Source organism: Genypterus blacodes, unplaced genomic scaffold (genome assembly GCF_046128005.1).
Source record: "Genypterus blacodes isolate CSIRO-AG114 ecotype Tasmania unplaced genomic scaffold, CSIRO-AGI_Gbla_v1 ptg000008l_1, whole genome shotgun sequence".
In the NCBI taxonomy this organism is placed as follows: Eukaryota; Metazoa; Chordata; class Actinopteri; order Ophidiiformes; family Ophidiidae; genus Genypterus; species Genypterus blacodes.
Genome location: NW_027466822.1, coordinates 2485228 through 2511629, shown reverse-complemented (window position 1 = coordinate 2511629; position 26402 = coordinate 2485228). Strand labels below are relative to the sequence as shown.

Sequence of the window (26402 nt, the reverse complement as noted above, 5' to 3'; positions counted from 1 at the left end):
CCCCATTGTCAGCTAGTGGTAGTTTGCCTGTTCATACTTGAAGTGTACTAGAGAAAGGAAACGTATACGTCCAGGAGTTGAAGAAAGCTGTCTCTCTTCCTGATGTTTTCTTACATCAGCCTAGAGATAACCCTCTTCGCTGAGGGTTATCTCTAGGCGAAGGGCTATAACCACGCAGATGACATTCAGATGAGCCGCTGGTCGTCATGATGTTGCTCACGTCTGCGATATCTGTAGGAAGGGCTGTCTCATCTTGAGTAGTGATCTCTCTCATAGGAGGGATCTGTATATCTTTCAGAATAGGGAAAACAACAACAGCCTCACTCATGGCCAAGTGAGTGGTCCCTTAGGCAAAATCCAGGGTCTGGAGATGTTTGTGGGGTGTCTTGTTGTTGATGCCGTACATCAAGTTGTAGCTGCTCAACTCGCTGCGAGAGTATCTCAAGGGTTTTCTGCATCCTCCAGTCAGCAGAGTGAAACAAATTAACAGTGAGAGTTGAAGGCGCAGGTGAAGGCACAGGCAGGAGCAAGTGTGTCCAGATGTGAAGCAGTAGATATGGTAGGTGTTTGTATAAAACCTTATATATCAGCACCAGAGGAAAACCCTATGGCCTGATGTGCAGTTTCAACTTGGAGTGCAAACTGAAGAGCCTCCTAAAGTTTGAACACCTTGTTTATAACAACACAGCTGACTATATGACAATGAAATGTCTGAATTATTCTACATTTTTTGCATTGTGTCCATATGTGGCAAAATATTCCATCAGCAGCCGATTCATTTAAGCAGCAAACACAGGGACTGCCTCACCTGGCAGGCGGGTATACGCATCGATTGAATTTAAAATGTTGTAATATAAGCATTCTGTCCAAAAACTGCTTCCAATTTGTCTTTCATGGTCCTGTGGTCATCTTGAAGCATCGTTGAAGCTGGCAGTAAGTGACTGCAGCACCGCCCAAGCGTGTTGGCAACAGTTTAGCCAAACTGTCCTCATCACAATTGGGATTAGCTTCCACCGCCACTTCATAACGTCTGCACCATTGTGAAAAATCTTTTTCTCCATCTCCCTTGAAAGCATGAGATAAGAATCCTTTCCAGTGGTGTATAGCAGGGAATGGGACTGAATGAAAGGGCAGCTCCATCCAAAGATTTCCATAACTGGCCATGCTCACTCATGGAGTTAATAGCTTGTTGAACGTCCTTCTGTGCAGTTTACTTTCTTCCGAGTTCCAAGCCAGGGCTTTGACCCCAACAAGCCCTAACAATCTGCAAACCTGCTGCCACAAGTGTACCATCAGAGGTTGATCCTCAACAGTTTTCTCTGCGTGGGCGCGTGTGTCAAAGCAAGGAACAGGGACGACTTTCGAACTTCACTTTATTCACTTCTCAACACCATCACTTCTCCATCTTTTCCATCCTCTCTCTTGCCTTCATGCTTCTCACTCCTTTTTCCCTACCCCCAAATCACTCTCCAATCATAATTCCTCATGGACAAAGAAATAGTGCCTTGACAAATGCAATACAAACAAGAATGGAAAACAAGCGTAAATTGGCATGTTAAATGAAATAACAAAATCAAAGATGTAAAACTAAGCTTTGGACAATAAATGAAAATAAATCTCATTTGACGCTAGTATCAGAGCCAGATTTAAAAACAGATTAACCTGATAGAGGTAGCTTAAATGGTAGATTAAATTCACCATTCAATTGGCAAGTTACACAATGACTATTGGTTAGGCGACCATGTGTTTCATACGTCATATATCCTACACTGAAAAGGTGGTTGAAAGACTGAAGTCTGACAAATGTTTGAATGATTTTTCGGTTGAAAGAAGACATTTGAGTGGAAAACAATGCAGAATTTATATATTTAATTATATAAAAGATATTATTTTATATAATTTATATACATATTCAGAATATTGTAATGTTGGAATGGTGTCTGTCTGTGAAAATGATTGAAGAAATGAGAGAGAAGAACAATATCTGTGATAGCTTGAAGCAATCACAGCAATTTGCTCACATTGTGTCTCTCGGTGTAACACAGAAGAAGGAAAAATGATGTTCAGATTCACCTTTGGCGTTGAAGAGACGGGACATCTTGCATTTGTAAACCACTTCCTGTTGGCACTGCTGGGATCCTGCCACGATGGCGTGCAGTTGTTGAGGCGATGCGCTGTAGTTGAACGTCATGGTGTGAGGTGTGTGCAGAGATGAGCCCTGGACTCTGACTGGAGCTGTGCTGTTGTGATTCACCACCGTCCAAACCTTCTCCTCTGCGCAGAAACACACATTGCATCAGCATTAAGCCAGCATGCACATGTGACCAACAACATACAGCAACACATGTTCTCAATGTTTACCATTACTGCTATTTTATCTCTTCGTTCCTGTTTGCAACTTTCTTGAACCCATTTTGACCAAACACCAACATAGAAGAAATCTTTACACTAAATATCTGCCATAGGTCATATATGGCATTTATGACATATGTATCCAAAACATTCCCCACGAATGAGAGAGATTATCTCTGTCATAAACAAATTCTCAGCAAGCTACACACAATTTTATTCATTGGAAACACGAAGGAATTTTAGAAACAATTTTATAACTATTCGACTTTCAAACATTCAAATGTTAAATAAATGGATAATTGTTTAATGTTGATTCACTTCTGATTATCCTTTGTGCGATTATTTTAGTAGTTTTTATTTCCACGTTTAAACTGCGAAGGGATTAGTCCTACTGTTAATTTGAATCACAGAGCAGGACGCACGGCGATCTCTGAATTAATTTGAACCTAATCATTGAGATAGTCAGATAGGGGGGGACTAACATGGGGTAAAGAATTAGGATGAATAGAATATTGCTGGGTCTAACACAGTGGTCTCCAACCTTTTTGTCTCTGAGAGCTACTTTGACAAAATAAAAGTGTCTGAGAGCTACTCGTGTTTTACAGTATTAGTAACATTTCTCCACATGGCTGATTCTCCATCCAAACCAGCTGAATAAGCATCTTTTGTGTGAACATATACAAAATGTTGATATCCAACACTTCAATTCAGCAATATAAGCATGTTGTGTCAAGCTCACACTAATAAATTCACATCATATCTCATAGAAAACAAAACAATGTTATTATTTTCTTTATATTATCAGTTACTTATTTTACTATTTCACCAATACTTTACCTTTCAAATTTCACATGTTATGTCTGTCCACATATCACTGTCACAATTTCTCTTCACATTCCCTGTAATTCAGGGAATTTCCTGTAGTTCCCATATCATCTGTACTTCACATGCATTCAGTCTGTTCTGATGTTGCGATGACAGAGAGGGTGTTACTATTTTCATGAGGAATTAAAGTAGTTCTGGAATGTTCTTGCAGTGAAGCACGTTCTCTGTCCTACAGTTTTGGAATGTTTTTTTCAGTAGTGTTTCCCAGTTTGGAAGAACACACACTGGATTGAGAGCCTGGGTGGAGCTATTTTCTTCTTCCAACTGAACTGTTGGATGCACAGTTCTCATGCCTGTGAAGGTTTTTTGTGGACCCTGCTCAACGCTTGATTCTGCATTCTGCCTTTATGTTGTCAACAATTGTTAAAATGCATCCAAATGCTGCTTTTTTTCCATCTGTCACTCATCTCTGCTTCTCTCTGTCCTGCTCTATACCTGTAGTAGACCGTCACCCCTCCCTGCTTGTTATGATGGTTGTCTGTCTTCACGTGAATTGGTCGAACAGCACAACATCAGTTCAAACATTGTCTTCCCTATGTTCATGGCATGGAGAAGACCATCCTATCATTCAGCCCCTGATTTGCTAAGTAGATAGCCTATTAAACACACATGTAAAGTACATCCAATCATGTCACTGAATTGATAGGAATGTTTAGTCAATCAATTCACATTATCCAAACCTCTCCAGTACATGTCGAACAATTGCTTGTAACCTGGCCAGTGGTAAATCTTAAATGATATAAGTACGCCCTGTCTGAACGGATAATCTAGCCTTAGTGTAATTGAGAACGTATATTCAATGCCAAATTAATCCCGAATTTCCGCACTAATAGAGATTTGAAACCTAAAAGTTCTTATTCTAAATAAAGAACTGGCAATCTATTTTCAGAATCAATCGTTTATATTATACCTAACAATCAGTATTTTAATTTTATGGAGTCAGATAAACAAGAACATTAAAATACAATAATAACTTCATTCACAGTCTTAATTTCACAGTGCCGATTGGAGATTTAACCACGGCTTCCTCGCATCATTTTGTCACCGTCATTTTGGGCTAAGGGCCTCCGGGTTTTAAAAATATTATTATTCATTTATTTATTGTGGTTCCCCGCTTCCACTCTTAATATTTAATCTATAATGTTTATTCTTTTAGTGTAAGCATCATAAAATGATCCCCACCGCTCCATCTTTTCATTACTATTTGTTTTAATATTAAACTTTGATTCTCCTTCAACAACTGAAATCTCAAAGTTACGAAGATCACAATGTTTTAAATCAAAACTACATATATCTATAGGATATTTTCTTTTTCCATCTGTGCATTAAAACATTAGACTGGAGTTTTATTAGCATATATGAGCTGCTAATACACATCTTTATTTAGTTTGCACCTTCCATGAGATGAAGTGATGGACACAATCTTACATCCATATTTCATTCAAAACACACACACACACACACACACACACACACACACACACACACACACACACACACACACACAGCTCTATGTAGATCAGCTAATGATAACAACACTGGTGTACAGTCCATATCACTGTCAGCAATTCAAAGAAATAACTAACAGTATAGTGAAATGACCTGTAAACACATTCATATCTTCATGTATAGAATCGCTCCTCATCCTCGCTGAGGACAGCGTCAGTGACAGAGGGATTGTGATGGACTGGATTTCAATACAGCTTATTTTTATCAGTGTAGTAATTATAAAGCAGTCCATCAGTGACAGTTTACAGCAGGACAGGAAAAGGTGAGTTGTCAGGTTGTCTGGTAGCAACCAGACTGACCAATTGCAGTGAGAAAGGTATTTGACTGTAGAATTGTAACATGCTCTGTAAAATGTTAAATTCATTGAATCATTGTCATACTTTACTAACAGAGGAGCACACAATATGCATTCAACTGTTAAAACACGTAATGAATGGCCTACAACATTATTAATACTGCTATGTTCTTTCAGTCTAGTCCTGTTCATTCAAAAGCATCATTTAACAGCATTCTATGCTATAATGAAACTTTGATGCCCTTGTTTTCATGTGATCCAAAGTCAGCAGCAGATCTTTACAAATCCTTAAATTTCTTAACTAAAATTGTAATCAGGAGAGGCAAAATTCCATCGGGTGAAGAGGTTAATTATAGCCCAGAAATAAGTTACACCTATGGGTGAACAGGCAGGCAGGATACAGGCAAAGATGGAAATAGAGTAATGGATAACAGCCAAAAATGGTCAGACGTCTGTGCATTTGGTATCTGAGGATCTTATTTGATTCAACGCTCCTGAATCCTCACATAACTCCGTAATCAATCTGGCCCGCCGTCTTTAAGGATGTCCCAAAGCTCTTATTTCTCCTCCGAGGAGCGAGGGGAATTGTTGGAAGAGCCATGATTGATGAAACACAAGACCATATCATACTATGCAGAAGTCTTCAGTGGATATCTGTTTCTGATTGGGCAGACCTGCTACAGCTGATCTGATACAGAGGGCTGCACTGACACCCTCATAACAACATGGGTTTGATCAAACGTACTCAGGCAAATAACAGTAACAACTCAGGGGTAAAACTACTCCCATTAATTAGATGTTGCTCTGTCTGTGTCATTTAACGACACAGGTGAAATATTTCAATAATGAATAGCTGCACCGGTCTCTTCTTCTCCTAGATCTATCACAGAAAATTGGATTTCTGATGAAAATCAAATAAGTATGCACAACACAGCAACCTATTCCAGCAACATTGACATGGACTATGGACAGAGACTAGGGACACTGATAAAAGACATTGAGTAGAGAAACTGACTAAAGGCACGGACATGGACCGGAGCAGGGGTGGGCAAACTTTTTGGCTCAGGGGCCACAATGATTTTTAAATTTGACAGAAGGGCCAGGCCAGTGTGAACTTTAACAAATTACCTATAAAAGCTATTGAATACATTCCCCAAATGCTCACTTCTTCCTTTTATTTTTATGTAATTTCTGTATTGTCTTGATCTTTCCCTTGTAGCTTCGCATTCAGCTCATTCACGTGTGTAAATATGTCCACAGCAAAGGCAAAATCACAAAGCCAATCTCTGTTGCTCTGCTCAGGAAAATCATCAGCTTTCCCTGATTGACTCCAAAAATGAGCTAATCCCCCCTTTGAGCTCCCACACTCATAGACTTAACTTAACCAGCGGACATTTGAGTGGTAAAGCAGTTCCTGGTGATAAGCATCAGTTTCCTCAAGGTGCTGACGATGCTGAAGTCCCTTCCTCATATGCAGTTGACAAACTTTACGACTGGCTTCACCTCATGATCAAGCTGCCCAGGGCTTCCTCATGGATAATGCCAGTGGTTCTCAAAGTGGGGGGCACGACAAGGCAAATGAATGAGGTAATACTTATATTCCAGCAGGACAATGAGCGTCCAGATAACATTATTGCTCGATGTGTTTGTATCCTCTGTTATCACGTTTGACTGAGACTCGGCCTGGTTGTTGTTTTTGATCTGTGCTGCTTCACAAGCTAGTTTAGCGTTACATTAACATTTTCCTGTTGGCAATTATATTTATATAGCACATTTCAGCAGCAGGACAATTCAAAGTGCTTTACATTAAGATATAAAAAAAATCAGGAAAAGAAAAGGACACTTCAAAACAATTAAAAATAGAACAAATTAAAGAAAATTAAAGCTGAAACAGGTAAAAATTACGTTTGAATTAAGTTAATTGAACTAAGTTACAGTGCACAGGGGAGATGTTTCCTCCAGGGCTGAAGGTGATGCTCCTTAACCCCGCAGCAGCAGCTTTATTTTCACCCTACTCTGGCCCACTTTACATTCATATCTTCATACATAACCCGTAATCATAACATTGCTTTCCCCACCGATCTAGTAGCACCGGACTGTTTCTCTCGCTCGTCCACACACAAACACACACACACACACACACACACACACACACACACCGAGACGCGATACCTGCGCTTCCCTGCAGAAAAAATTTGGGAAATTACATCCAGCTCAAAAATGTCACCTTTTACCTTATCCTGGATCCATTTAAGCAGGCCAGTATTTTTTCCAGTTTAATTCGGCAATCCGTCCATAATTGTACCAATATATGACGGGCCGCATTAAAAAAAGCGGGCAGCATGTGCTTGCATTGGCCTGCCCACCCCTGGACTAGAGACACAGTATGTTACTTTCTTGTGTCAGCTCACCTGTCATGTTGCAATACACCAGTGTGGGCCCCAGGGGGCCACTGCCATCTGGATCGATGGAGTAGTAGCCCGACGAGCTGCCAATCATCTTGTAGGCCTCACAGGATGACTCATAGATTGCTGGAGAACAGGAAACACTTTGATTCACTAATCAGAAACAGCTAAGGACACTTCAACATCTTATTTATATCAACAACGTTTCACAAGATTGTGGTTCATGTAAGTTTGATTTCTGTTTGTCAATTTGTAATATCTGGTTGTTTTGTGCAGAAATCATATTTTTCTGTATGAAAAAGGAATCTGCAATAATATTATTTTTATGACTGTATGTATTCGAGTTTGTGTGATGATTTGGTGGCGGCCCTTAGCTGAAGAAAGACATGGTTCAGCTGGGAAAGAACAATGCATGGTGGGTAAGTAAAAGTGAGATGGGAGCTCACAGGTGTGGCAGGTGGATCCAGTGTAGCCCGTCCCTGAACAGTCACAGGAAAAGGAGGTCCAGGACTGAGAGCAGCTGCTTCCATGTTCACACAGGTTAGGAAGGCACCTGGAAGAACATTTACAGCACCGACACATGAAGACATCATGGTGGACATTTGTGATTGAGACAAAAGGTGAAATTAAAGGTCACACACTCGGATCATGTAACATGTTTCCTGTGTTAAGCAGAAATCCTGTGCTCTGCTGCTTCTCTTGGTTTCCTATTTAAAAATCGCTCAAAGACAGATCTGAGCTGATTCTTCACAGTCAATGACGATTTATCAAAGCTAGACAATAAAAGCCTGGCTGTTTACGGGATCTGAATACAGAAAACGCTTCACTGAAATTCCAAACTGCTCTCTTCTGATTAATAGTCCCTTCCTCGAGCCTCCTTGAGTTTCACATAATTGCGGCCTTTCAAGCTTGCATCTATAATTTCATAGACTTTCATCTTTCAGCCATTAATTGCAGCCGAGCGCGCCGGCCGCAGTGCCGGTTAAGTTACAGCCGTTGGTTTAATTACCATCAAGCTATTTCTATTGTGTTCATGCCCTCACAGGTCATGAAATCATAGACACACACATACACACACGGTGAGTGATGAGCTTTGACTGATGAAGTCTCATTGAGCTTTATCTTCACTTCCTGTCAAAAATAGCATTTCCCTAAAAGAGACGACAATTCAAATGAAAGTGAAATCATGAATGAAATAAAATAAAATCATTTTGTAATAGGGATACCAAAATCAGTGGATTTTCATCAAACATCTAATAAATTACCTGAACCACACACAAAGAACGACGTGTGGGCTCTGATAATTCTCTGCTGCCACATGATGAAACATTTTGTCTCATAGAGTATAAATAAGGTATATAAATACTGACCTGTCTCTTATGTTGCATATATCAAACTGAAGCTGATTGTAGTTTCCCAGCATTCCTTGCTGTATATGACTGAGGTTGACTGGCTGGCTGTTGATGAATATGAGCTGCATGCAGCCCTGGAAGGCCAGTGTCGGGTTGTGACATTTGGTGGAGGGGCAGCCTGTGAGGACACGACACGTGAGACATGTGGACAAACCTCTAGTTTTACAGCTTTCAGGCATTAGTCTGTTCCAAAAGGTTTACATCACAACCAAATTCAGTTTCCTCCGAGCTCCGGCTGACCTCCAAAGTGAAACATGTCTCTGGATTCCAGCTTATCCCACAGTTGGATTGTGGAGGCCGGCTCATTATCCAGAGTCAGAGTCATCTGTAGATTCCGGGTGTCCACACTCACAGAGTGCCACAGTCCATCATTGACCCGGTGACCTGAGGAGGAACACACTTTACTGACAACCGTTTGTTATGAGCACACACAAACACTTGCTAGTCTTTCACATGTTAATCTGTAGATGTGTTAGGTAAGCTTGATATGTTACCATCTTTTTCACAGCATCTCTTTTATCTACACCATCAACAGATCATTAGATCACCCTGTAGTGGGTTCAGAACTAGTACAGATCATGTTCAAACCACAAACAAACCACTCACGAGTTTGTGTCAAACCCTCCTCAAATCAGGCTCAGTGACAATTGGAAGAGGGAGTATGATTCACATTGTTTGCTGTTGTTTATAAGCAAACAGATGGTTGATGATTGATTAGTTCAATATCTTAAAAATCAAATGCAAACATATAATCAGCCAACATTTTCTGTGATAGAAGATGAGCAGCGACTTGAACAAAGGAAGACTGATCAATATTCTCTCCACATTAGTGCCCTTACTGCAGCACTTCATCAAACCAACGCTGCTCTGGTATTAACTGTCAACATGAAAAACAACTATTTACAATTCTCATTAAACTGCAGAGCGAGGAGAACACAAGGTTAAGAAGTAAAATAAAAGATTTCACAAGTCAAAGTCTGGGCATTCAAGTCCCAAGTCAAGACAGGCAATTCACAGGCAAGTTATTAACAGAAATTGCTTCTATAAATTATAATTTCTTTCAAGTGTTGCTCTTCAAAGGCTGGGTGTTTGACTGAGGAAATATGTGTTAAATTTAGCTCTGGAAAGATAAAATAAAAAGTCGGTAATGCAAGAAATCCTGGAATTATGAAAGATCAATGATTGCCTGCTTCTACCTAATGCAAGGTCTCAGTGAACTGTGAATTGCCTGTAAACTAATTAACGAGGCAGAGACGGGTGACTAGGGAGGGAAATAGTGTGAAATATTTTTTTGGATCTAATGCAATATTTTTGCTGACCCGTCTTCACTGATGAATGACGATAAAAGGAACCTATGGTAACTGATTTCCCTCTGGCTTCTCTCTCTCTCTCTCTCTCTCTCTCTCTCTCTCTCTCTCTCTCTCTGTATGTGTGTGATGAATTGTCCTCAATTAGCACCTTAAAATTTACACCTAGCTGCAAAAAACAAGGTGCAGTTCCCTTTCCTGCATCAAAGATAAATAATTCAGTTCTATCGTGAATCTCCATCCCTCCTCCCATATTCTTCCCCTCATAAAAAAAGGAATGCCCAAAATACATAATAATGCAACAATCCAAACTCATAATTTTCGGTGGAGCTACTTTTTCATGTCATTTGGCAGGCAGAAAGCCTCAGAGTGAGTATTAATAAATACAAAGAGACTGTACTTGACTACAAATGGTCATGAATTCATTGTAAAATTGGCTCAAAGTCTTTCTGAGTTTAAATGTCAAGTGAAGACTCCCACTCCATATTAATTCATCCAACTCAAGTCCACACCACTGTGGAATGCATACAGAAATGGGATCGTCACACTGCCTCAGATACAGTCCAAAATATATACCAAAAAGCTGTCGTTAATAAATTCACCTATTCCTCCATCATGTATCATCCAGCAGACAAGGGAAAAGCTAATAATAAGTAATCATAAAACAGTGTTTGGATATAATTGTTTGTCAGCTCTCGGTTTTCAGCCAGAACAATAAGCAAGTGCTGCAGACCTGAAACAAGTTCATGCTGAGGTGAAGAACCACAGAGATGTCTTTAATGATTTAAAAATACCCTATTTGCACTTTTCTTGTCAAACACATTGTGATCGCAATGCTACCTAATCACATATACCGTATGTTCAGGCTCGCATTGGGATCTCTGATCTCTCGCACAAGTAGCCAGGTGTTAATGCAACGCATACAAAGAAGAAACATTCATGAGGTTAAATTCACCCACCAGTTGTAACACCGCTGGAGACAGAAAGAAATGATCTGTTTTAATTTGCTACATGTACTCTACAGTAGTTAAAGTAGTAGAACAGTAGCAATGGTATATGTATAGATAATGTTTGTCTTAATCTTGGGGATGATAACATTTTTTTACAAAGAAACACCTGCTTGTTCGCTCTTTCTCAAAAACAACCGTTTGTGCCCGTGTGTGTCCTCACCAGCAGACACTTGTGATTTCTGTTGGCCCGAGCTGTGGACAGTCAGGCTCAGCCGGCTCTTGCTGATCTGCAGCTCCAGTCTCAGGGGCTCCGGGCTCAGTCCCGTGTAGAGCAGCAACCCGTCTGGGTTCCACGTCCTAAACTGGAAACGAACGGAGAACCCCCCGACGGCAGACGGTGTGGTCAGTGGCAGCGACAGGAAGCTGCTGCTGGAGCTCAGGAAGGTGCAGGCCACAAGCTGAGGTGGCGAGCACGAGAAGGTCACGTTGCCCTGCAGGATGAGGAAGACAAAGGTGCAGACAAAATTAATTATAGATTAGGACAGATCTCACAAGGGATGTCTTTGTCAGGGGGCAAATTAAACGCAAATGTTTCATATGACATGTAGGAAGTCTTTTACATGTCAGTAAATACCATAACTTTCATGTTGTAAATCTAAACAAATATTAAACTTACATTATCCCTGAACTTTCAACACACAGTTCAGTTTCACAGCATACATTTAAAAATCCTTGGTCTTAATTTTTAGCTGGATTTGAAAAGTGGTGACACTTTGAGTGACATTTTGTGTTAAATCAAACCAACAACCTCGCTGTTGTCAGAAATGTCCCTAGAAAAATGGCAATAACTTATTTTTCAGAGAGTACTGTCTTTGTAAGATAGATATTAGAGTTTAAAGTTAGATGAGGTCAGATGACTTTTATACTTATATACATGTATGAGACAGCATCACATTCTACCCATAATCCCTTTCATTCAATAATTACAGTATATGTCACCTCTCAGCAAGACAGCTGCATGAATTGGCAGCAATTATCTCGGTAATGATATATTACATGATCTATTTTCCAAGGTCAAGTATGGTAAGTCAAAGTTGAAACGGGATATAATTCTGCAAAATCAAAAAAAAAATGTATATAATAATTCTTGATGTAATGGTGTTAAAATTCACAGGTGATTTCTTGTGGATTGAGATAGGAAGCTTCTCCATTGGGGTCCCTGTGATCGCACAGCACACTGACTACACCAATTACTGAAATGTAATTGGAGTCATGACAGGTACATTGGCTATTGTGTGTCACTTGACATCAGTGTAAATGAGGAATCTTCTTCCCTCCTTTGATCTTCAAAAATAAATTGGAAATGAACTCAGAGAGATTCACATTACTGCTTTGATAGTAGAACGCAAATTTAAAAAAACATCAACAGGTACAATCATAAAAAAAAGTATTTTGCATTTTTACCTGTATTTCATGACCATCACGTTCATGAACTTCAAACATGGCCTCAACTGAAAAGTGTGGATTTAAAAAGTACAAAGACACATTTAATAGCACAACACAGTGAGGAATGGTGGGAAGGCGTTGTAGGTGGGCTACACACTGTCTCATCTTGTGCTCGTCTTCTACTCATTCAGTTTAAGGTTATTCACTGGGGCCATTTTTCTTAACTAAGACTATTTGAAGTTAAATCTCTACCCAGAGGTAGAGATTTAATGTGATAGATGTTTGAATCCTCATCTAAGCCATTTGTTTTTCTTCTGCCCACGGTTACATCATTATTGGTCTGGTTATTTTAATACAGTGTCTACCATAATTGGAGTACATTTACAACCTTCTTCTCCATTGATTGCCATCTATGAGACCCCAGATGAGCAAGGTCGATTAAACTCTATGCAAAAACAAATGATTATTTCTCATCCGTATTAGCCGGCCGCCGTCTACTCCTACAGTGGAACTCTCTCCCTCTCCTCTCCCACTGTCTCAGCTTTCTTAAACTTCGGAAAATTAAATATACAATGACAGTACATACTGATGAGTTTGTTCACAAATGGGCAAGCTTTCATATCAAATTTTACAGACTTGCAGATCTGCTGGACTGAAGGCTGGTTTGTTAAATGCTGTAATTTTTCTGTTAAGTGTAATCACATGTTTTGCTCCGAAAAAGCCAGGATGGGGTGTGTGAATGTTGGTGAGACTGGTTCCCGGGGTTTGTTTGATATGTTTTTGTTAGCTTTATGTTTCCTCTTCATGTGTACCATTACCTTTTACTTACTATCAATATTTTACTTTCCTTTCTGTGTTTATAAAAAAATCTTAAACATTTATTGGAAATAAAGACACATTTCTATCACTAGAGGGTGACCTTACACCAAGTCCATTTAGTTTTGAGGTCTATTTTGCCTGCTGCTTTTGTGGTCTAGGGTTCATGTTTAATCCAGTTGTGGGTGTTGGACATTGCTGAAGGAGAATCTCAGACCTACTCAAGTAGAAAAAAATGCTTTGTCATGTTTCTGCCGGTTGTCTCATCAAAACTGTGGAAGGGTTACTGGCTACTGCTTTTTACTTTACTGTGACCCTGAATGCCTCATGGCTCACCGATACTGTTACCTTGCTGAGCAGGGAATTGAACTCACCACGCTGTAGATCTGTGGCTTGCGTCTCTTTGCCAGGTCGATGATATTGATCCCGTTGTAGTAGAGGTTTTCCACGCAGCCATTAAAGTTCTTCCTGAGGAAGGTTCCAGGTTTTCCAGGCAGCGGGATTCCTCCAAAACTCAGCTGTGATGGGCAGGAGAGGAAGAACTCTTAGAACTAGGTAGACTACAGGCCAGATTTACAAAGCGCTTTGCTGGGATTTACATTCAGATGGTAGCAAGAAAAATAGCATCTGTCCATAGTTACTAACATGACAAAGCAGGGTTTGTGCTTGTAAAATGAGAGAAAAGCCATAACCGTAAAATGTGAAGTTTTGCGTTAATGCATATACATTTAAGGGCGCGCTGATGTGAAGCCACAGAAAATTGGTAAAGAGAATGGAAATGTATGCATATGGCTTGCTACAGCTGATTTATCATGGTTGGTCACTGCTGGGGCAAAGGCAAATGTGTCTATGATTTACCCTCTTTGAAAAGCAGGTGTTAACTTCTTTGCAGAACTTTAATTGCATGGCAGCAGTTGCGAGGTGTTGAAAAGGAGAGTGTTTCTGGATATCTAGAATAGATCAATCTGCTGCTGCTTTTTATTTGTGATCTTTTGCCCATCTAGCAATATCAGCAGTTCTATATTGTTCAGTTTTACATGTTATATGAACAGTTTGAGGGATTCATCAAAAAAACCTGTAATTATTTATGTTTGACATCAGTCAACATGGCAGAATCATATATAATGAAGAAAAAAAAACGAGAATTTGTCATTATAGATGGTATTGTGTGGTACACTGATGTAAAATGAAATGATAGATAGAGAAAGAAGAATATAGGGACCGATTCAAATGAAATTGTATTCACATGTGATTTTTTTTACATAGAAATGTGCCTTCTGGAAGGTAATTTGCTTCATGCTTCGGAAATCTGGCCCTTAGTGCTTCCACACACAAAAAAAAACACTCATTAATGTGTGTGTACTGATTGTGGACGGACTCACCTCGTAGTCCACCTCAAGCGAGTCTCCATCCCCTTTGGTGAGGAAGTGCTGCGTGTGAGAATCCACCGTGAGGTTCACGTGTTTGTTAAAGCGCTCGATGAGGACGGAGTGCCAGTGCTGATCGTCCAGCAGACTGCCCACAGTGACCGCAAAACGTCCGCTGCTGAACCTCGACCTGCTGTCATCTGGACAAGACAGAGAACTGTGAGGAAACCACACACACAACACGCACGTACACAGCAGACTGCCCACACTGACGGCACCGCACCCACTGCTGAACCTTGACCTGTTGTCATCTGGAGAACACAATAATGAAGTGGAGGAACCCAGAACATGGACACTGTGTTGAAATGTCAGTTTCCCTCTTCATAATGAAGTCCATATATTCATTTTCTCACTGCTCCTGACAGTCAATAGATCTGTCAGTGGGGCTTCATTATGCTTATCTTTTATATCTTTACTATCTTAACCACCTGTGCATCTCACCTAGATTGAGGTAGAGGGCCAGTTTGCCTCGGTGAAGCTCCAAGGTGATGTAATCTCCCCTCTGACCCTCCCCATGCAGTAAAACCCCCTCGGCCTGACGGCTCTTGAAGCGCAGAGAGATCACATCCTTCACCGTCGAGGTGGACTTCTGGTTGAACCGGTACAGCAAAGAGCTTCTGCCGTCAAAGTCAGCCACATCAGACTCTAAAAGAAACCACTTCATTAGAATCATTCCTCTGAAAACAAAAACAACTTCAAATGTAATTAGCCAGAATACTTTTGACTCATAACAAACGTAGTCCTTGGTCATACAACCATTTGAGTCCAGAGGTCAAGCAGCATCGCCATGGCATAGTCACTCATCTAATAATTTTGGGTTTTACCAGAATAAAGACCATTTAACACCTTGCTTGAATATCCACCTCTGCGATCCAGATATGTGAACTAGATAATGAGGTCAAAGGGTTATGCAAGGTGAAATTGAAGCCTTTTGCAAATTAGTTTTTGAATTTCCAGCCTGTAACACAGGACTATGAGCTGCAATGTTGACTGCCTTTCTGATCCAATCACGGGACATTATGTACGTCCTGGTTATCTGGATGTTGTTTGCATTATGATCGGATCTCAGTTGGCAGACAATCACGCTATTTAAGCAAATCCCTCCTTATTGCTCAGTGGACAATCATCATTCATTCATTAAATAACTATTAACTTTTATGCTTGGGCTGTCAGTGATCATGTTTCAGTGACATGCCCTCATTTATGACAAGACACAACTCCCCTTCAAGTACCTTTATTAATGAGAGCGGAGTGACCTCACAACTAATTGGAGGATTTCATGAATGAATGCATCCACACTGTATGCCTTTCTATTTACACCTGGCTACTTGTGACAGAGCTCCAATCACAATGCAAGCCAGACCACATATGTAGTGTTTGCTGTCAGCTAGATGGGAAAGCAATCGTCTGCTTTGAGATCTGGCCAGGAGGTTGCCGTTGCCTCTCATGATGGCAATCCAAGAATTAGCAGTTAGAAGAGGCTGTCAGGCTGAAGAAGGAGGCCTGTTGGGCTTGGTAGCCCAGAGTACTGGGCAGACCAGAAGGAGCATCTGTGATTGTTCAAGCAAAAACTTGGGGATGGGCAGTCATGCAATGGAGAATAATTTTCAGTTGGCCTCTAAGAGATTCTGGGAAATTGTCAGATGACCAAGCGAGAGAATGAGTGTGTGTTCCAATTAAAGGAAATTACACTGCTTCTTCTCAGCCTCCCACATTAAACTGAAACAAAGGAAACTGTTGAAACTAAGATTGATGGATCAGCTTCCCATCCTCTCCATCGTGCTGGCAGGGGTCATGGATTTTTACCCATCCGGTTTAAATGTGCTTTATGGATTGATGCTGACCATTGTGCTGTGTCTTGCCAGTGATAACCTCATCATCTCTGGTCTTTGCAGTTCTGTTAGCTTCATCAGAGCGTGCCCATCTACAGGCCCTTGATCAGTTTAGTGCATGTGAAATAGCTGGGATGCTCCTCCACATTTGAAGCCATGGGACAATGGAAAATTGGTGTAAAGTGGATAGGTTAAAGGACTGATTGCATAAGAGGTTTGATTGTATTAAAGATTTGATTGTGACACTGCTGAATATGAGGAGATCATTGTGTAAATTAGCTTTACACTGTCAGGCTTTGTTTGGCCTCCTCACAGGAGAATCAGCATATGAAAATGAAGTGCAAATAGTCTATTAAAGAGCTGTTACACAGGAAGCTGCCGGGTCTTCATTAATCTTTGTAGGTGGTGTGTGCACAACACTGTACATTACTCACTGTAGGCGCAGCCGTACACCTCCAGTCTGAGGCCCAGCCAGCCACTGGGGTTCCAGTCCAGAGGGACCAAGCGCAGGAAACGGGTTCTCACTGAGGGCGAGAGGATGTGTTGGACAACGGCCTCAGAGTTCACATTTCCCACAAACCTCTGCAGGCACAGAGAGAAAAAGGGGAGTGTTTACCATGATGGCAACAAATGACAATAACATAATAATAATACTAATAAGTAACATAACCAATGTGTCACTGAAAAATGACTGATTTAAAGTTATAGTCCCATGAACAAAATACATACAATTACTACACATTTACACAGTCACATTTTCCCCTGAAAGTAAAAAATATTCATTTTAAGTGAAAATTTAAATCCAGTAGCTGAAAAAAAAATCTAAATCATTTAAATAGCACCAACAAAGGACTGACAAGTCAAATCCAAGGAAAAAGGTCTTCTTCTCTCCTTGTACATACTATTTGTTGATATAAGAATGACATAAGAAAGATAAATATGTGATTATTTAGAGAGTTTAAAAAACAGTTGTCGTCTCTCTTCAACATAAAAAATCTGGGTGGAAGTGTGAGAAATCTTCTTCAATTTAATTCCATGACCCTCAAAAATAGCACCCGCCCGGGGACACAATCTGAGTCAGAGAGTCGCCGTTCAATGACTGATGACCAGCCTCTTCATAACAAATACAAGAAGACAATGTAACAAATCAAAACATCGTTGACATCAAAGCTTCAGGCTTTGGTGAAAAGCTCAACAAAGTCAGACGAGCCTGATAATTTATCTTCCCCCAAATGCAGCAAACATGCTGCCATGTGAGGAGGTTCACTGACAAGCGGCACAAACGGCTGTCCAAGGATTTTGGCTCGCTGCAGTGTGAAGGCAGGGATCCTCTCGGAGGAAATAAATACAGCAGGATGCAGCTTCTACAGAAATAATGAAAGAAAGTGGGACAGGGCAAGGCTGTTATTGTGATTTATGCGCGTGCTTTCATATTTGGAGCCTTTTAAGTGGAGCCTGGTGGCTGAAAGTTAAAAGAGGTGCAAACTAAGCACTTACACGTGCTCAGTAACTCACATCTGCAGATAAGCCATTAATGCGTTTCACTGGATTTACACACACATCGCTGTTATTTTAGTGTTCTGAGCCGCAAGAAGCTTTTTGGCAAATGAAATCAGAAAATGTTTTGTGCATCCCTGCAGCTTACAGATGAGCTCCACGTTGGTGCCGTCCAGGGAATCAGGCTAAAGTGAACATGCTGCTGCTTGTCATGCTTTTGTCGGACAGGTTTAGGCCGACTTTTGTACCATTTGGACATCAAAAGCCTTATTATTAGTCACTTGTTCTTCTAGTTAGTAGATTGTAGTAGTTTGAGCTAAGTATGAGCTGTAAAGAAGTTACTTCTTGAACTTAAAAGCAGCACAGGTGAATTTTAGAGAATAGCTCTTAAACCTGTCCTCTTGCATTTGATTGGACAGGCGGCCGTGTGATGTAACTAGTATAATTAGCTGCAGAAACTGATCTGATTAGGTGGCGTAATGAATCAATGTTATGTGCTAATATGTGGATATGGATAGGATGATAATGTGACCAAGAGTCTCCATCGAAGAATTTAGGCTAGATGCTTTCATTACCGTTTAACAAAACGTAGATCTGCTGCAACTGAATATGACATATGTCATATTTGTTTTTCTTTCACCAGCCAATCACCTTTTCTGACTGAAACTCATCACTGGTTATCATGGAAATTTTAAGTCATTAGGAGCTGTGTGTAAAACCCCTGCAGACTGTTGGTCTAGCATGAACACCACAAACCCATGACGTGTGTGTTCTTTCCACTGTAGGGCACATCCTGTAAGCATCCTGAGGGTGCAGAGGATCTCCCAGCAGGCTACGGATCTGACGTTGGTCCTGGTCAACATAAACAGTCATAACCCCATAGTGACTTCATTATATCTATTTCTGTTTCAACTGTGCAAAGCCTCCTTCCTCCTTCATTAGGAGTCTTTACTCTTCCTTTCTTTGATGAGCCCCCTCGGGACAATTTTTTCCTTTATGTCAATGAATACAGGAAGCACAGACAAACACACACTCATCATCACATACTGAACTTTCATCATCACTTCCTTCTAGATAAATCCTGCGGTCACAAAATATCGCAACAACCCGGAGGTGTCACCAGCTTAGTAACCAGGTTTAATGTTCATCAATCAGCTGGAGGAGAGACAAACAGTCCTCTCAGTCCACCAGCACTGAGAGGAAAAACACACAAAAGACTCACAGTCACCTTAAACTGCTGATACACAACACTCACTCACATTTCATTTGCTCAAACAGATAACATTCTCATTAAATAACAAAATCATGCTTTTTATTGTTCAATGTGTGCAATATCAATTAAACTCATCATTTTTAATCAGAAGAAATGAACACGATAAAAATTAGACTTATCTGTTTTTGTAAATGGCGAGATGGATTATTTCTTATAATAATTGGAAATCTCATTTTTTATAGATTAAACAACAGAGCACACTGGAGGCACAAGAAAACACTGTACAATTAGCTTTTGTTAAACTGGGAGTGGAAAAATCTGCAGTCAGTAAAAACACAAACAGCTTTTCCTCCTTGTTGGGAATTCAGTGGGTGTTGGTATTCCCATGGAACACACCTGAACAGCTAACAAGCTTGAACATGATAGTTTAAATGATCCTAAAGGGCAGAAAGAGTCTCAAACATTTTTCCAGAACAACATCAAAGGTCTCATAGAGGAAGATTATGGTAATCTGGACCTCCTACCAGGAAAATGTTCAAATTATTCACACACATATTCTAGGGGTATTAGACTCACTGCTGCGGTGTAGACAGCAAATTAGGAAATAGTTCTAAAGCAGTGTGCCATTTCTTAAGATCATGATTAAGCATAAAATTTAAAGAAAAAATCTGATATAGAAGAAATGATATTCACATTTTAGCTAATATCACATATTAGCTCCAGGTCTCTTTGGATTATCAGTATCAAACTAATTCCACAAATCATCTGCTCAAAGCTTGTTTTCATTTTTGCAGGTTTCCCGTCCTTTCTGTGGTAAATTAGATCATAATGAGAATTGCATTGGTGTTTCACATGGGCCTCTTTCATTAGAACACCCCCACAGAAATAAACTGTTGGGATGTGAGTCAGAGGAATAAACTACAGGTAACAGGAAGAGGGATTCTAAAACTTAAATCTCACCATAGGGGAGGATGGTGGTGGTCAAGTTTAATTAAAAAATCTGCTTGTTAATCCACCTGCCACACACCACCTTCTACAATGCTTACGCTCTATCTAGGCAAAGTGCACTACAATGAATCTAGATCTGTTATGGGGGGGCAGTAGCTCAGTGGGTAGAGCTTCCGCTTGGGAACTGGAGGGTCGCCGGTTCAAGTCCCTGCCAAGGTGCCCCCGAGCAAGGCACCGAACCCTCAATTGCTCCCCCCTCTGCGTAGGGTGGTAATGTAATGTAATGTAATGTAAGTCGCTTTGGATAAAAGCGTCTGCCAAATGCTTGAAATGTAATGTAATGTAAATGTAAAATGTTATCCAGATAAGGGAAAGCAACATACACTGCGCTCTGAATACAATAAGACACATCCTGTCACAATAATCTAGGTATAAATGTAATACATACAGTTGGCACACGTTCATAAGATACAGTCCACCCATCTTCTCAGGGTCATTGAAGCAGCTCTTTGTAATTTTGACATGAAAACATCATCTTTATACCAACAATAACATACAAATACTAAGACCACAGCCTGATTCCTCAGCAGAGCCTTACTCAGTAACCATTGATATGAGGAACACAAAGCTTAAATGTGTGAGTGTGCCACTCACCAGAGCCAGCAAGTAAAAGCTGAAGAAGAAAGAGAGACTTTTCTCTGAGAATGAGAAGAGAGAGTGGAAAGTGGAAATGTGACGAGACACGGACTAAAGGGACAAAAAATATATTGTGTATTGGTTGCCTGCAGCCTGATGGAGAGTCGAGGAGAAGCTGGAGTCTCCTCTCGACTCTTCATCAGGCTGCAGGCAACCCATTGTTTGCCTGTTTGTTGCTCTTCTTCTCAGTGAAGCTCTATTTCTGGGTAGGGGGAGCTTGACGCTCTGCTCAAGGCTTTCAGTTAGCCACCTCAACCAAGCTACCGTGGGGAGGGACTTCTTCTGGGTGAGGACAGTAACCCCCAAAAATGTGTACACACCTTGAATGAGGACAGAAACGTCCACATAGAAAAGCTATTCATTTCAAAAATGGATAGAGGCATCTATGGAGCCAGAGAAAGGATGTACTTTAATAAGCTGCCAACTGAGATCCAATCAGAATGCAGGCAGCATCCAGATAATGAGACTGCATTTTAATGGGAGGGGTAAATGTGGCTTAAATGTAAAAGTAGATCATGATTGATGAATCATTTGCATCTAAATGTAATGCAAATGTGTTTTTTGTGGTTTTGGTGACATTCTTCTTATGCAGAACTATAATGCCAAGTATTCTTCTTCTCCACAAGATATCTTTTCAGCAAATTAATGCTCTGCAAGGTTTGAACCTTTCAATTTGGGGCACTTCACAAGCGTTCCTTTATCACTTCTCTCAAGAAGATAGTGTAACGTCTAAACGGAAGCTCATCAAATTCCCTATGGAACCATCAAATTTGCTGAACATATATGCTGAAATGTAAATGAACCTTTTTGATTTTGATGATCCCATGACATATCCCACAGCCCCACCCTCAGGACAGATCTTACGTCTAAGAATGGCAAAATCGGCAATGTATTGTTTATGTCCTCACTATGTGTGGCATAATGAACATTATAGCCTCTTGGGTGCACTAAGGGGTCCTTATACGTGTAGCCTAATGAGGCAATGGGAGGGCTGCTGAGAGCAAGCAGTCACAGCAACAGCTGCTTCTCTCTCATTAGTCCTCTGTTCATATACTTGCAGTGAGCCATTACCTCTGAACCTCCTTCTAAAGTCACACAGACATGGGTTTGCATGAGGCAGAAGCCTGGGTGAAAGCTTAGCCAGCTCGATGTGGTTTTCATTGGAATAGGCTACCTAATGAGCTGCCATTCATCCTGCTCCATCTTTTATCGTGCTTCACTGTGGTCTTCAAATCAGAAAAAATCCAACTCAACAATTTAAGGATGATGGTCCTCTCCCCCTCCACAGTGGCGCCTTACACTGGATACACTCATTCACACATAATTTCTGAGTGTTCTGCTGCTGATTATTATTTAATTTTCTTAAAATAACCTAAACAGGAAATAGTCCCTGACGCAACTGGGGCAAGCTCAGGTGACTTTTAAGAATGAATCAAATGTTTAAATATAAATGGCTGTTTTCTTTTGTGCGCAGCTTGGGTAAACACGCAATGGTGCTGCATGAAAGATTAAAAAATGCACTATAATATTAATATGCAACAAAAACAGCATCAATATTTTCACACACCAAGAAATGTGACAAACGTGTCAGCATGAAGACATGTTATCGCACCTGAGTATGACCTGCAACAACATATGTCATGTTGTGTACACCAGAGCAGGAGATAAGACTGTGACATCATCTGATCAAAGTCTACTGTTGATATGATTCAGTGGCTCTAAACTGATTATAAAACATGCACATTTTTACAAAGTCTGTGATGATTCCAAACTGTTATAGAGCTGCAGACAGACTGTAGTGAAACATTTTGCACAACATGCATTCTGGTCATGGATGACATCATATCTAATAAAACAGCACCAGTAGATCAGTAGAAGTGAAGCATGGTTCTGGCTGAGATACCTGCAGTCAGGTGTGTCGCCATTCTACTCTGGTTAACATACTCAGGACGAGTGAATGCACTTGGGTCCAAATCAGTTTGAATAGAAGTAAAACTTACAGAACACAAACAGTAAAACACTCAGAATTCAATAGATGTCAATAGAATAGAACCCACAGGAGACAGAGAGACAAAGGTGAGAGACACACTGATGAATCTACAGTGTACTATCACTGTACAACTTTTTTGTCCTGTTCATCTGATATTACAAAGTTCAGATTTGTCTACAGTAGGGGTCTCCAACCTTTTTTCCTCTGAGAGCTAATTTGACAAAAGTGTCCGAGAGCTACTCATCTATTACATTATTAGTAACATTTATCCACATGGCTGATTCTCCACTCAAACCAGCTGAATAAGCGTCTTTTGTGTGAACATTTACAAAATGTTGATATCCAACACTCACTCATTTTGTATCAAATACATCTTAAATTCAGCAACATGAGTGTTGTGTCAAGCTCACACCAAAATATTCACAACATATTAATCTCATAGAAAACAAAACCATGCTATTACTTATTTTTTTATTTGACTAATACTGTACCTTTCATGTTTCAAATTTTATGTCTGTCCACTTATCACTGTCACATTTCCCTTCACATTCCTTGTAATTCCCTGTAGTTCCCATATCATCTGTAATTCACATGCATTCAGTCTGTTCTGATGTTAGTGAGATAAGGGAGATTGTCTGCTGTCTGCTGGTGTGTATCCTCTTAAATTCACCCTTTTGGAGCTCAGACACGCTTGAATCACAAATGAGATATGTTTTGTGCCTTTTATTGGGACTATTTTCCGCGGCCACTGTCAAATTGCAAATTGCTTGCACGCCGGATTCTTGTATTCTTTGAACCTTTAGCGAGCTACTCAGAAACGGTTGATGAGCTACTGCTAGCAACATGTTGGAGACCCCTGGTCTACAGTCTATTAAAAGCAGCAACAGAAGCAAATCATCATGAGTAATTATTGAAATGTTTAAATGAGTAACGTCTTCTACATGTTATATTTATGTATAATGTGATGATGGTTTCCATTCAGCGCAGATGTTGCTGTTCAGGTCAAGAGTATGAGGGGTCTAGTGGTGGATGTCACATGATTACTGTTTTTACACCTTGACTTAGTGGATTTGGTTACCAGGCTTCGCCAATTCTGACAACATCTGACTCTGAGCATCTTATAGACACTGAAAATATGGCTCTGTTGTTGGATTCACTGAAACAGTACTGGGAACTATGACATTTTCCCTCAAAGGTTTTTGTGAAATCATTGCATATAGGCCAAAACATCAAAAAGCCAAGAGCTGCATGATGAAACGTGTGACTTACCCCGACTCCGTCCTCCTGTCTGTACTGTTTCCAGGCCCGGCCTGTGTCGCTGTACAGCAGCAGGTAGCTGCTGACCCAGTCTGAGCTGTGGTATCGCCCCTGTGTGGACACAGCTGTCACCTCCATTCTGTTTCTCAGGTCCACTTGGAGCCACGGCTCTCGGTCCGTCACCATGGGCGACCAACCTCCTGCACCTGGATCCATGAAACATGGATTTAGTGGACGGTGGATCATTGCGGTTAAGACTCAGATACACAAAGCTCACTTTGAAAAATAACTGAAATGTTGGTGTGCCCTTGGGGAATATTGCGCTGATGCTTTCCAGAGTTCCAACTGTATGTGATTTTACAGATTTAGGATTGGTAGGGATAGTGACTCTGTGCCAATATTAGCTGCCTGAAAGTCTAACGTTTGTTTGCTGTGAATGTCTTGACATTTCCTTATTCTTTTGTTCTGTTAGGTAACCAGCAAGCTAGATAGCTATATGTAAGCTTTGTGTGTATCACAAACACTGCAGACCAAAGGGAACTACAAAGCAATATAGCTCTTGAAATGGTGTTTGACTTTTCATGTTTGAAAAGCAGTAATAACACAAATGAGTAACGCTTTTAGGTAAGTTCTTTCATCCTGACATTGCTTTTCCTGAAATGATCTAAATGCTCAGAGCTTTATATTTTTGTAAAAATATAACCATATAGAAGTCAATAATTTACTGACTTCAAAGTAATTTGATGTCACGATTAACAATGCAGGAAGCTCGTCTGTCCCTACTCACCGTCTCCTCTGTTGAGCCGAGCGCTGTGAGCAGCAGCAGTGACTGAGGAGCGTGAAGAGCTGAGGAAGGATGATTGGGGCAGCAAGGACGCCAGAGGACCGTTACAGTTATCTAGCAAAGAAAAAGATTTGTTGCAAAAGTTTAAGTACAAAACACAACTTCAACATCACTATGAGAGCAAATACCTGCATTTGGAAATTATTTTTGATTGAGAACACATAACCTATTGTGTGTCATTTATTAGGCTGGGCAGGTTTGTTTTGTTCATAGCTTCAGCTGCTTTTTGTTGACCTCGAATCAAGTTTCAAGTGGCCACAGTTAATCATCTGTTTCATTTTGATTATGTTACTGTTTTATAATTCTTTCCAAAAATTAACACATTTTTGTCTTTCAACATTTGATCATTGCTGAATTTATTGGTAAATAATGCTTTCATGAAATTTTAATTCACATCTCATATTTTCCCAATGCAGTGACAGGATGGCAGAATACAATTTATTTAATATCTCTATATAAAACCTTTAATATTGATAACAATGCACACAAATTCAGAAATTACACTGATTTATTAATGCTGTGGTCTTTTCTTAAAAACACACACTTTGAAATGGATGTTTACATTGTAAAGGGTTCTAAATTGTTGTACTCTTTGTCATACTTGGGATTCTTCTATAAAAAATGAAAATAAAAAAAATAGAGAATAAAGATTTGGTTGAACATACAGTACATGTTATGGTGTCAGTGATGTGATGATGAGTTTATGGCTTTCTGTTTGATTTGGGGTGAACAAATGAACTTTAACAGGACTCTATGCAACCACTGTATAATAAAACTCACTGATCACCTCTCAAAGCGCTCAACGAATGTGTATGCGTGTGTGTGCAGCAGCCTGAGAGCCCTGTCAACACACACAGGAAAATTAAAACTTGCAGTGATTTAGGTGTGATCAGATCAGTCCTGCTTGGCGCAACAAGAGCACCGAGCATCAACAACAAACTGTGACGAGATTAAGCAAACTAACAGTTGGCTCCATCAGCCTGCAGTGGGAGCGACATTTGCATCCACTGATGACAGCATTTTTGAAAGGATACTAGAAGCTTCTTCACTGGAGTGATTGTCGGCATTTGTGCATTTCTGGGCCTCTCACCAAATCTCATCTCAGCTGATTTAGCTGCTCCTAGATCACTCAACAAAATATCTTCGTAATGCAGCCTTGAAGTGGGACTGAAATGATGAAATGCTGCTTTTTGGTTCCACTGAATCACAGCCACAGATGTTGGTCCAGAAAGGCACACACAGCTGATTGACACCCTATAATACCACTGCAGGAAGTTCTGATATAAACGCAACACTCTTCATCTGTCATAAGACTGTGATA

The 26402-nt window shown here is 40.3% G+C and overlaps 1 protein-coding gene across 1 annotated transcript in view; it reads right to left on the bottom strand.

Moving 5' to 3' along the window:
• cntnap5a (contactin associated protein family member 5a) overlaps nucleotides 1-26402 on the bottom strand; it is a 176210-nt gene that overhangs the window by 19125 nt on the left and 130683 nt on the right. Inside the window, exons 2-13 of the mRNA XM_076155011.1 lie at nucleotides 25025-25135; nucleotides 24250-24443; nucleotides 17071-17218; nucleotides 15246-15449; nucleotides 14760-14944; nucleotides 13752-13895; nucleotides 11336-11606; nucleotides 9099-9242; nucleotides 8817-8976; nucleotides 7893-7999; nucleotides 7453-7572; nucleotides 2074-2274 (exon numbers count right to left, since the gene is read on the bottom strand). Of these exons, the coding sequence (XP_076011126.1) occupies nucleotides 2074-2274; nucleotides 7453-7572; nucleotides 7893-7999; nucleotides 8817-8976; nucleotides 9099-9242; nucleotides 11336-11606; nucleotides 13752-13895; nucleotides 14760-14944; nucleotides 15246-15449; nucleotides 17071-17218; nucleotides 24250-24443; nucleotides 25025-25135 (1989 nt within the window). The remainder of the gene's footprint in view (nucleotides 1-2073; nucleotides 2275-7452; nucleotides 7573-7892; nucleotides 8000-8816; nucleotides 8977-9098; nucleotides 9243-11335; nucleotides 11607-13751; nucleotides 13896-14759; nucleotides 14945-15245; nucleotides 15450-17070; nucleotides 17219-24249; nucleotides 24444-25024; nucleotides 25136-26402) is intronic.